The following is a 13,537-nucleotide window of genomic DNA, read 5'->3' on the forward strand; positions in this document are numbered from 1 at the left end:
GGCAAGAATATTAAGGTAGGTATCATAAAGTCTTTGTGTTCTTTGGAAGTGGGATTAAGATATTATTAGTGTTTTGATTGGGGGCCACACCTGGTAGCCCTTTGGCTCTTTACTCAGGGGTCACTCATGGGGATACTTGGGAGACCAAATGCAGTGTTGGGGATTGAACCAAGGTTAATTGCATAAAAGGTAAATGCCTAAACCCTTGGACTATCTCTGATTCTATTAAGATATTAACTTTAGTATATCCATGTTAATTACACATAATAAAATTTCAAGGCAACTGAAACAGAGTACTGAAATTCTAAAAACTCTAAAGGGGCAATTAAAAAACAAATACAAAATAACTATTAAAGGCAATATGACAAAAATAATGACAATAAATATTACTGGACTGGATTCACTACAAAACAGAAACTTGCAAAGCACATTAAAATCTGAAAAACTCAACTATGCATTTAACAAAGCATACAGGCACAGAATGATTGAACTAAAAGGACAGAAGAAAACATGATATAAAATACTGAAATAAAACTGGGATAACTATGTTATGGTTAAATAGAATGCTTGAAGTAGAAAGTATTATTAAAGACAGTATTGCACATTTTTGTTTGGGGGATCACACTCAATGGAGCTCAGGGCTTACTCCTGGTGAGGCTTGGTTTCTGAAGTTGTACTCAGGTTGGCTATGTGCAAGGGAAGTACCCTATCTGCTGTACTATCACTCTGGTCCTAAAACTTACGAGTTTTTATTTAGTTAGTTTATAATTTTAATTGAGACCAATGTGAATTACAAGTATTTCACAGTTATATTTAAGGTACATAGTGACAGTGAATTCGGGCAATTCCCTCCGACAGTGTTGACCTCTCTCTGCCACTATTCCCAACATGCATCCCATACCTCCACCCTTACTTATCCCCTGGACTGCTAGTATAACAAGTTCCTTTTGTGTATAGCTTGTAAAACTTAAGTTTTTAGGGAAAATGTGACTTATTAAAACTCCCTTGAGATATAAAAATGTCTGAATAATATTATGAATATTAAAGAAACTAAAGCAGTAACAAAAGTTTTCTTTAAATCAAAACCAAAACACCAGATCTCAATAGTTTTATAACTATATTATAGCAAACTTTTAAGATTCATATCAATTCTAGTAGTAGAATTAAGTATTTCATAGATCTAAGAATGAAAGAAGACTTTCTAATCCATTCTGTGAAACTGATTTAACTATAAAATTACAATTAGAGAAACATAAAAGTGGAAAGTTAACTAAAAGTCTCACTCGTAACTATAAACACCAAAATCCGAAACAAAACCTTTGTGTATAGGATGAAACAAAATATTACAAAATATTCAATGATTTAAGTTGAGTCTATAGGAGAAATGCAAAGATATCTATTACTAGCAAATATTTTAAAATCATTCACCACATAAATAGATAAAAGAAAAAGTGTCGGGCCTGGAGAGATAGCACAGCGGTGTTTGCCTTGCAAGCAGCCGATTCAGGACCAAAGGTGGTTGGTTCGAATTCCGGTGTCCCATATGGTCCCCTGTGCCTGCCAGGAGCTATTTCTGAGTAGACAGCCAGGAGTAACTCCTGAGCACCTCCAGGTGTGACCCAAAAACCAAAAAAAAAAGTGTCTCAGCAGATGCAGAAGCATTTGATAAATTCAAAATGTAGTCATGATTTTAATGCAGATCAATGAAGAATGCAGAGGAACTTCTTCAATCCTAATAAAAAAATATACTGAAGTTGAGACTAAGTTTTTTTGTGTGCAGAGTTGTGGGTAACAAGCAGCTTTTGGGAGCTGTTCCTTGCTCTGTGCTCTGGGATCAATTCTGAGGGTGTCAGATTATGAAATAGGGTTGACTGCCTGCAAGGTAAGTAACTTAAGCCATGTACTATCTCAATGCCCCAATACTAAACATTTTTAATGGAGGAAATGCTGTAAAGTTACATTTTAAGCAAAAGAATAAAACAAGGATGTCCAGTATAACCACTTTTATTACAGATAGGAGGTTCTAGGGGCTGGAGAGATAGATACAGCCACACACACACACACACACACACACACACACACACACACACACAAACACACACTGAGATATATACAGTGGCCAACTAAGGTTGGCCAACTAAATGTTCATTCCTGGTACCACTGAGTCTTCCAAGACTGATTGCTAAGCTTAGAGTCAGGAGTCACCCTGAGTAACCCACAAAGTCAGGTGTGCACCTTCATCAAGATGGGAGGAGGTTCAAGCCAGTGCAGTGATAGAAGTAAAAGAAATTAAAGAAATGAGGATAGGCAATAATGCTAATTTTTTATCCAAGTACTAAAAATTTTAAATTTCATATTGTCATCTAATACCAAATATATTTCTGCGTAAGTGCTGTGAGAATGTTCACAGGCAACAGTACCACTAGGACCACTTTTGTACCTCATCGTCCTCTCCAAAGAGATGCAAGGCACTAAGATGATTGCACAATATTGTAATTTCTTGTTCTCTGTGATTGAGGAAAGAGGTGCTAAATACAGCCTTATCTCAGAAAAAAGAAGTTTAATTTTTGGATAGAAGAGTCACTATTGGGGGCCGGTGAGGTGGTGCTAGTCAAGGAAGGACCGCGATTTGATCCCCTGGTGTCCCATATGGTCCCCCCAAGCCAGGGGCAATTTCTGAGTGCTTAGCCAGGAGTAACCCCTGAGCATCAAACAGGTGTGGCCCAAAAAACAAAAAAAAAAAACAACAAAAAACCCCCAAAAGAGTCACTATTGGAATAACTTCAAAATACTAGAGCACAGAGGCCAGCTCTTTAAAAGAAGGGTATAAACTTACATATTCAAATCCTGCCTACTCAAAGGGTAATGAAAGTTAAAAAAAAGTTCAAAAATAAAAGAAATTATTCTCGGGGACAGAGTGATAGTACAGTGGGCAGGATGCTTGCTTTGCATGCTGCTGATCACGGTTCAATCCCTAGCATCCCATATTATCTCTCAAATACTACCAGGAGTGATTATTGAGCACAGTGGCAGGAGTAACCCCTAAGCACTGCTGGGTGTGACCCAAAACCAAAAAAATCATTCTTTAGGCCAGATATAGAACAGCAAGTAGGGCACTTGCCTTGCATGCAGTCAACCCAGGTTTGATTCCTGGCACCCCTTACGGTACCCTGAGCACTGCCAAAAGTGATCTCTGAATCAAAGCTAGGAGTAAGCCCTGAATACCACTGTCATCCAAAAAACAAAAACAAAACAAAAACAAAATCATACTTTATGCATTTCAGCCACTAGTAAATTCTGTCCTCAAAATGATTATACATACAATAGCAGATACTTTATTGTAGTAACTCTTATTCAACCATTTCATTTTTATCTCTTTAAATCAAATATGAATTTCTTCATTTACTGTTTATCTTATTTTGAATGAATGAGAGCTATTCTTGAATTGTCACTCAAATATGTACATATATGTATATAAAACAATATTCTATCCTGGAACAGATATCTTCCATACATCCTACCCTGATAAAATATTTTACTTTGGTAAGTAAGCAAGGACCTAACCAGTGATGCTGGGATTGATGAGAAAGTAAAGGGGTAAGGAACATGACTTGCATGTGACTAATACTAGATTGATCCTGAGTATCGCATATGGTCTGTTCTCTGAACATTTTCAGAGTGGCCTTAGTAATTCCTCAGCAACACGGGGTCTGAGAAGCAAAGCATTCTTGGGCTTTGATACTGAACCACTGGTGGCCAAGAATTCCTACGAGGGGGCCAAATGCCACTTGGGAGGCTTCCAACCATAAATGCAAAATGACATAAATAGGGATTCAGAGAAGCTTCAGCAATAAAAGTGTAATGAACGTACTTTCTTTCAATTATCTACAGGCTAGAGTCTAGACAGATGACTAAGAACTAATAAGGCCAACAATGTAAACCAAGGAAAAATAACTTAAACCAATAATTTCTATATGACCCTAAATTAAAAAAATATTTTTATTGATCGAAATGACCTCTCTTGCTAGGCTATAGGGGAAAAGTATGAATTAAGGAAGGCAAGAGAGAATGTCAGAAACTTACCTTGTCTGTGAATCATGCCTCCATGCATAATTCTTGCAACGATACAATGATTTAGTTCATTCATTTTTAAGGTGATTCCCTGAAAAAAGTTAAGTGAAAATAGAATTACAATGAGAGGACACTTTTTCATATTTGAAATTCTAATTAGAAAAGTTAGGGAAACATTGAAAGATTCACAGCAAAAGGAAATTAAAATTATTTAAGACTCTAACATGCCATGAAATTTTTTTATTTTTTTGCATGCTATAATAATCTAGTTACATGAGATATGATGCTTTTAATATTTAATTGTAATTAATTTCAGTGTGGCTAACTTTTTGTTTTTAGGTTTTGGGTCACACATGGTAATGATCAGGAGACCATATGGGATGCCATATGGGGATCAAACCAGTTCGGGCACATGCAAGGCAAGTGCCTTATCTGCTTTACTATCTCTCCAGTTCTTTGATGTAGTAATTTTTAAGCACATTGTTGATTGCAAAAGATATCTTCCTTTAAGATATACAATCTGATATAACTGCATATATGTGAAACCACTGATAGGATCTCACGGTCTATAATTTTCTTTGTACTTTCTAGAAATAAGATCCTATGCAGGGGTCTCAAACTCGCGGCCCGCAGGCTGTTTTGCGGCATTCGGTACAACATTTTGTGGCTCTGCCCTAGAGGAATCATTTTTTGTTTTGTTTTGTTCTAGTTGTTTGGGTCACACCTCCCAATGTTCAAGGCTTACTACTGACTTTGCACTCAAGGATCACCCCGACTTTGCCTCCTGCGGCCCCCAGGTAAATTGAGTTTGAGACCCCTGCTAGTGTATTTATATTTTTGCCCCAATCACCCTATCCTGGCCTGGTGGCTTCAAGTGTCAAACATTCATTCGTTGTTCTTGCTGAGTACAAATATTAGGTAGACAGTAGATAAGCGTCTTTGTGTATCTTTTCATTCAATGAGTTGTTTCTAGTTTTTGTCGATTATAATTAAAGCTGCATTCTTTGGTTTGGCTTTGCTTGGTCATGATGACTTACTCTTTAGAAATGTATTGTTTAGGATTTAAAGATATATATTCCTGAAGGATACCAGTCTATGTTTTTCTTGTAATATCTGTCTGGTTTTGGTAGCATAATATTGTTTTGTTTTCTCCTTAATCAATAATATTCTTCATCATCAATTGACTGAAAATTGGGATTAATTCCTTCCCATTTAAAGTTTTTGGAAAAGTTTGTGTATAATTGGTATTATTTCTTCTATAAATCAATAAAGTTGAAATCCAAAAAGAAGCAATCTGAAAAGGTCAACAAAAGCAAAAGTTGGTTTTTGAAAAATAAACAAGATTGATAAACCACTAACAAAATTCACAAAGAAAGGGAGATAGAAATAAAATAAACCAGATTAGAAATAAAAAGGGGCGATCACTACAGAACTATAGAAATTCAAAAGGTAATCAAAAACTACTTTGAGAAACTCTATGCCACAAAACATGAAGAAATGGATAAATTTTTGGATTCTTATAATCTTCCATGGTTGAATCAGGATGACCTAGCATAGATAAACAGCCCCGTCACTACTGAGGAAATTAAAAGAGTAATCAATATTCTTCTCCCAAACAAGTCCAAGACCAGATAGATTCACTAACGAATTCTTTCAAACCTTTCTAAAGGAATTACTAACAATCCTTTTCAGGCTCTTTCATAAAATTGAAGAATCAGGAACACTCCCAAATAGTTTTTAATGAAGCTAATATTTACTTTGATATCAAAACCAGACAGAAATGTTGCAAAAATAGAAAACTGCAGACTAATATCCCTGATGAACACAGAAGTAAAGATCCTCAACAAAATCTTGGCAAATAGGATCCAATGCTTCATCAAGGTCATAAACCACGACCCAATAGGTTTCTTTTTGGGAATGCAAGAATGGTTTAACATATGTAAATCAATCAACATAATATACCATAGGAGCAGAGAGGAGGGGCCGAGCAGTAGTGCAGCAGTAGGGTGTCTTGCACACGGCTGACCTAGGAAGGACCACAGTTTGCCACCGCCCCCCCCCCCATTGTCCCCTATGGTCCCCCAAGCTAGGAGCCATTTCTGTGCAGATAGCCAGGAGTAACTCCTGAGTGTCATCGGGTGTGGCACAAAAACCAACCCCCACCCCCCCAAAAAAAAGGCAGGGGGAACCTGCCTGCTGCTGCCACCCACCATTTCTCACCACTTCAGGGCCTGCAGTTGATCATTGTTGTGGGTGCTGAGACCAAACCCCTCCCAGAAGCCCTTGATGAAGCTGTATAAATGAAGGTAAGCCGGAAAGGGAGGAAGCAGGGAGGAGCGCAGCCGTTCTGCTTTGCTTCATGGCTAAGTGCATCATCTGCTCATGAATCCCACCAAAACCAGCAGTAAAAGCCACACTACAAGTGTGTAAATGGGGGAAACAACACAGAATAACAGCATGCATACAGAATGAAGATGGCAGCGCTGATGACTCGAAAAGTACCAACCACGTAGTTAGCCTCTGAGATAAGGAGTTTAGAGTAGTAATATGGAGGATGCTCATAGAACTCAAATAAAGTATAGATCAAGCTGAATAGGATACAAAGATAGAAATCAGAAGAGTCCAAAAGAAATAACAGGACTGAAAAACTCAATAGATGAAATTAAAAATCAATGAAAAGCCTCTCCAACAGAATAACAGCAGATGAAGGCAGAATCAGCAAACTGGAAGATGATATGCAGAGCAACTCCATGTATCAGAAGAGAATGGAAAAGAACCTTAAAGCAAACGATCATACAATGAAAAAAAAAAAACTCGAAAATCCCGAGGTAGAATCAATAGCCAAAAATAGGTAGGCAGAAGGAAATAATAAAACTTAGAGCAAAAATCAATTAAATGGAAATAAAAAACAATTAGAAAGATCAATGAAAGCAAAAGTTGATTCTTTGAAAAAAATAAACAAGATTGATAAACCACTGGCAAAACTCACAAACAAATGAAAAGAGAGAAACTTAATAATAAACCAGATTAGAAATAAAAAGGGTAAGGTCACTACAGATACTGCAGAGACTACTTTGAGAAACTCTACACCACAAAACATGAGAACCTGGAAGAAATGAATACATTCTTGGACTCCTACTATCTTCCACCGTTAAATCAGGATGATCTGGCATATCTAAATAGACCTATTCACTACTAGGAAATTAAATTGGTAATCAAAAGTCTTTGCAAAAACAAAAGCACAGGCCCAGATGGATTCACTAATAAATTCTTTCAAACTTTTCTAGAGGAACTACTACCAACACTTTTCACGCTCTTTGATGAAATTGAAAAATCAGGAATACTCCCAAATAGTTTTATGAAGCCAACATTACCCTGATACCAAAACCAGACAGAGATGTTTCAAGAAAAGAAAACTACAGGCCAATATCCCTGATGATCACAGATGCAAAGATCCTCAACAAAATTCTGGCAAATAGGATCCAGTGCCTCATTAAGAAGGTCATGCACCATGTAAAAGTAGGTTTCTTTCCAAGAATGTAAGGATGGTTTAACATTCATAAATCAATCAACATAATACACCATATCAACAAAAAGAAAAAGAAAAATAATATGATCATATCAATAGATGCAGAGAAAGCATTCAATAAGGTCCAACACCCATTCTTGATAAAAACTCTCATCAATATGGGAATGGAAGAAACTTTTCTCAATATTGTCAAGGCCATCTACCATAAGCTAATGGTAAATATTATTCTTAATGGTGATAAACTAAAAGCCTTTTCTCTAAAATCTGGTACAAGACAAGGCTGCTCTCTCACATCATCCTACTCAACATAGTGCTGGAAGTTCTTGCCATAGTGATAAGACATGAAAAAGATATCAAGGGCATCCAGATAGGAAAGGAATTAAGTCAAGCTCTCACTGTTTGCAGATGACATGATAATATATTTAGAAAACCCTAAAGACTACTAAAAACTTCTAGAAACAATACATTCATATAGCAAAGTGGCAGGCTATAAATTTTACACAGAAAAATAAATGCCCTTATATAACATAGACATTATATCTATTACAGATAAACATTAGACTGACATTGGCATGGCGAACACATTCACTCATACACATACATTGGCAGACACAGAGGATTGAACCATGGATTACAACTGAAAAGCTCATCCAGGAGATATGGGAGAGAACACTTAAGAAAAAAAAGTAAAGCTGGCAAGTCTGATGGAAACATTTTCCTTTTTTTTAGGCCAGTATGGTTGGTGAAGGTGAACTTAACTGAAGAAGGCTTACTAGATTAAATTGTGTATAAAGTATTCTTAAAACAATCATAATTTTCAAGTCTAAAAACAAAGTTATATGGTAATGAGCACTGTATGAGGATTCTATACCATGAAATTAATATTATCTATTACAGAAATTGGTATGGTGATCATATACACTCACATGTATATATATCTACAGATTCTAAGGATTGATCCATACTTTACAATTGAAAAGCTGACCCAAGTGTAATGGGACAGAATTCTTTAAAATAAAAAAATAAAATAAAAAACATAAAAATAAATTACAGCTGGCAAGTCTACTGTGAAGGTTTTCTATTTTCTGGACCATTCCTGATTGGTGAAGGTAAACTTTACTGGGGAAAGGCTTCATGGGTTAGATTGTTTATAAAGCCTTCTATAAAACTAAGTGATATGGTACTGAGCCCTGTATACGGAGCATATATCATGAACTCTTGTCCAGCGGATCTTGAGCATCCTGTTTCCTTCCTAAAAGCAAACCAAAGTTATGAGCATTATGGTTTCATGGTAAAGGTTTGGAAAGTGAGGACTGATGTGAAGGAAGGAAAGGTGCTCTGGGAAACCCAAGAATTAGCCCCACTTCCATTTGGTTTGTTAAATTGGTTGCTGAGAAGTTCCTCACTTGAGGACATTTCCTGATATGTGACTGCTGGGAGCCTTTTTCCTTAGACTCCACAAAACCAAATCACAGGTTGAAGTTGCAGTCCGAATTTTAACCCTCCAACGATTATTTCAAAAGACTTAGAGGACATATACATCTTCTTTGAATATCTCTTTAGATACATTTCTTTAATAAAATTCCTTTCTTGAATATCTCCTTATGTAGCAGTAATTTCCCCCATCCTTGGGATTGATTTAGTACAGAATTCTAGTAGGTAAGTCTCTGTTTAGAGTTCATGTAAGAAAAAGGTTATGGGGATTTTTGGTCTTGATACCTTGGCCCACATGCACCAGTAATACTTTGCGGCATTGTTCCTTTTTGCAAAGGCACATTAAAATGGGAAAAGTTTGCATATGAAAATAGGTTCTTATATAATAGAGATAGCAACACTAAATTTTATACTGCAGTGGGACGTTATACCCTGAACACTTGGCATAGTGACTTGGCTTAGTTCAGTATATCAGACATTGATCATTCACCCTTGAACCATGGATACCATCTATGGAAACAATCATGGTTTCTTACACCATAACTAGGAATAAAAATTCTACCAAGGAAGGCCCTACTACTGCCTTGGTACCGACTTACTCCAAAGAGAGTTCTTATGACATCCTGATGACCTGGTAACAACATTCTACTTTTAGGACAGGATTCTATGCAATACTACCTATTGATGAGATGAAACCAGAAGACGATACTTGTTACCTGGACTTCAACATAGGACCCGTACAAAAGCCAGGATCTAGAACTACAGAAACCTGACAGCAACAACTGTGATGGTGAAGAACTGTTACTGGGACAACACAGAATGACTATGGGGTTGGTCAACCTCGTATCCCAGGATCCTGGAGTTGGTTTTATGCCAGAATACTTCCTTGGTAAGGTCCACTCTTTATAGGCCAAAGATTTTTCTTTTCGATTTTCCCCACATTTTTTTGTCCCTATTCAAACAACTACCACACACACATCATTTTAGTGTATCTCATATTTTTAAAATAAAAGGGAGCTTACTAAACTTTCTGCTATTGTATTAATGGCTTTATTGGTGATACAATAATTTTCACGAATATACTTGCTAATACATTTCTTCTTTTTTCATACTATTTTATCTATTTTTATTTTCTTTATATTCTTTAATAACTTCACTATCAGTCATCCTGAAACAAATGTATTATGGTCAGTTATGTCAACTATGTAATACACTTTCTTTAAATAAATAAATTAATTAAAAAATCAATGACCTTCTTATACACCAATAATGATAGAGAAGAAATGGACATTATAAAACACTCCCATTCAAATTGGTGTCACACAAACTCAAACATCTTAGTGTTAACTAAAGATGTGAAAGACCTATACAGAGAAAACTACAAAACCCTGCTTCAAGAAATAAAAGAGGACGCAAGGAAATGGTGACACATACCCTTGGGAGATTGGGATTGGGATTGGGAGAATTAACACAATTAAAATGGCAATACTCCCCAAAGTCTAAAGTCCAGAATTATTGAAATTCCTCTAAGGATGCCCATGATATTCTTCCAAGTGGATAAAACACTCCTGAAATTCATGTGGAACAATAAACACCCACAAATAGCTAGAGCAACCCTTAGGAAAAAAGAATATGGGAAAGAGGCATCATTTCCTCCAACTTTAAATTGTATTACAAGCAATAGTCATTAAGACAGCATGGTATTTCCATAAAGACAGACCCTCAGATCATTGGAATAGATTTGAGTATTCAGAGAATGTTCCCCAGACATCCAAATAAGTTAATCTTTAATAAAGGGGAAATGAAATCATAGTGGAGCAAGAAACGTCTCTACAACAAATGGTATTGGGAAAACTTGCAGAAAAGAGAACTCAGACCTTCATCTAATACCATGCACAAAGGTCAAATCCAAAGGAATTAAAGACCTTGATTATATACCCCAAACCATAAGGTATATAGAACAACAAATGGGTAAAACACTCTGTGACACTGTATATAACTTTTTTAATATTTTAATTTTTTATATAACTGTTTTTATCTTGAGTCTATCTCTGCTATTGATTTTATTCCCCATTCCCTGCACATCTGAATTTTATTAATTCATAAATAGTACCTCTAGTTTTAATTGGGGAAATAATATATTATTTATTAATAAAATATGTATTATTAATTAATAAATAAATATATATTTTTATTATTTGATTTTTATTTCATCTGTTTTAGATCTTGTACCCCTCTTTCTCTGCCTTCCTTTGGTAAAATAAGATGAAATAAAAGATTAAGAAGCAGAAGCACAACTATTTTTTATTTTATGTCTCATATTGTCTTATTATTAGCTATAATTCTGGTTTGATGCTTTGGTTTTAAAGCACACATCTTATCTTTAATTTATCACAAGTAACCTTCAGAGGATATTACACAATGTCACACACAGTCTAAGAACTTTAGCAGTATATACTTCCACTTCTTCCTGCTGACCTTTATGCTGCTGCTTTTACACATTTTACTTTTATATATGTTATTAACCATCCCTCAATACAGTTCTATTACTTTTATTTAAATTGCTTAAAAATTGCTAATTCCCCTTCAAATTCTACTGAGTTTTTTTTTTCACTTTTGGTATATCTGAAAATGTTTTGAGTTAGCTTTTCATTTTGAACCTTTGCTGGGTTAAAATTCAAAGCCTTTATATATATTTATTTTGTGCTTATGCTTCTTTTTATTAATTTTTATTTTAGAGCCACACACAACACAGTTTACAAGTCTGTGTCATGCTAGAGATTGAATCCAGGATCTCTCACATGCAAAGCATACACCCCACCCTTTAAGCCATTTTGGTGACCAAGACATTTTTTTCTTGTTTCTGATTAAAGAAATCTAATGTCACTCTTATCTTTGTACCTTTTGCATTTTTAAGCCCCTGGGTGCTTATAGGATTTTATATTTGTGGGATTGGAGAGATAATACATTGGGTAAGGTGTTCACCTTGCATGCTTCTGACTTGGGTTTGATCCCCAGCACCTTATGTGGTTCCCTGAGCTTGCCAAGAGAGAGCCCTGAGTCCAGGTGCAGGAGTAAGTCCTGAGCATGACTGATTGTAGCATCAAACATAAAATTTGTATTGTCTAAGCATTTTGATCATTATGTACATTTGGGTTGTTTTCTTTGTGATTTCTGTGCTTGGGGTTCATTATCATTCTTACGGCTGCAGATTTATAAGTTTTCATTAAGTTTAGAGCATATTTGGTCATGATTTATTCTGTCTTTTCCTTAGTCTCTTCTTCATAGACTACAATTAACCACATATTAGGCAGCTTGAATTCATTCTTGTGTTCAGTGATCTTTTTTTTGGGGGGGGGGGGGGTTTTGGGCCACACCCGGCGGTGCTCAGGGCTGTCTGCTCAGAAACAGCTCCTGGCAAGCACGGGGGACGATATGGGACACCGGGATTCGAACCAACCACCTTTGGTCCTGGATTGGCTGCTTGCAAGGCAAACGCCTCTGTGCTATCTCTCCGGGCCCGATCTTTTCATTTCCAAAAAAATATTTTCCCTATAGTTTGTTTTTAATAGTTCTCATTGCCATATCTTCAAATTTGCTAATCATTTATTTTAAATTTTTTAATCTGCCATCAACCCTAAAGTACATATACCTAATTATATATAATTGTCAGTTTTATTTGGTTATTTTTCACATTATTGGTTATTTTCCTGTCTCTTTGTATGCTTAGTGATCTTTGATTTATAACCATTTGTGAATTTTATCTTGTTCCATATTAAATTTAAAATATTCCAAGATCTATTCTTAAGCTTTGATCTGGGATGTAGCTCAGTTACTTGGACATAATTTGGACCTTTGAATCTTGCATTCTTGTTTGTAAGTGAAGTCTAGAACACTTTGAAGAAGAGGAATAATTATTCCTCATTGCTGAGGCAAGACTGCCTATAGCACTTATACAGTGCTCCTCCGTGCATTTTGTTTTTTACATATGGCTGATGGGAACAGGCAGGGAATATTAGATAAGGAAAACCAATAACAAAGGGTTAGTTAGGGTTCATTCCCTTCTCTCCCCTCCCCTTCCCTTCCCTCCCTTTCCCCTAAATTTAGGTCCCTTGATCTTCCAAGACTCTCAGCTATGCCTCCTCAATTCAGTGCATCTGCCTGAATTGCTTCAGCTATGCCCTCCCTAAAATGATGTTTGGAGACAGAGGGCTCACTTTGTTTCCAGTCTCTAGGCATTAATGCCTTTTGTTGTTTGCCTAATGGCCTAATGGCCAATGTCTTGAAAGCTGCACTGTATGTATTTTTGTTTCTTTGCACTCTTTTTTATTGTTGCTGGTAAGCCTCGTCCCTATTACCTTCTTGAACAGAAGCAAAAGTTTTACATTATCTGATGTCATATAGATATTATCTTTGTGAACTAAATCAGTGGTTTTCAGCCATCAGTCTACTCGTGATCTCATGCAGGCAGGTAGCTCTAGCGCTTTTTTTTTTTAAATAACT

The 13,537-nt window shown here is 36.1% G+C and overlaps 1 protein-coding gene across 14 annotated transcripts in view; it reads right to left on the minus strand.

Moving 5' to 3' along the window:
- CASK (calcium/calmodulin dependent serine protein kinase) overlaps nucleotides 1-13,537 on the minus strand; it is a 515,778-nt gene that overhangs the window by 51,488 nt on the left and 450,753 nt on the right. For all 14 annotated transcript variants that reach the window (XM_049767194.1, XM_049767195.1, XM_049767192.1 and 11 more), the window contains one exon: nucleotides 4,084-4,162. In XM_049767194.1, coding sequence (XP_049623151.1) covers nucleotides 4,084-4,162 — 79 coding nt within the window. The remainder of the gene's footprint in view (nucleotides 1-4,083; nucleotides 4,163-13,537) is intronic.

The sequence above is a fragment of the Suncus etruscus genome, chromosome X (assembly GCF_024139225.1).
Source record: "Suncus etruscus isolate mSunEtr1 chromosome X, mSunEtr1.pri.cur, whole genome shotgun sequence".
NCBI lineage: Eukaryota > Metazoa > Chordata > Mammalia > Eulipotyphla > Soricidae > Suncus > Suncus etruscus.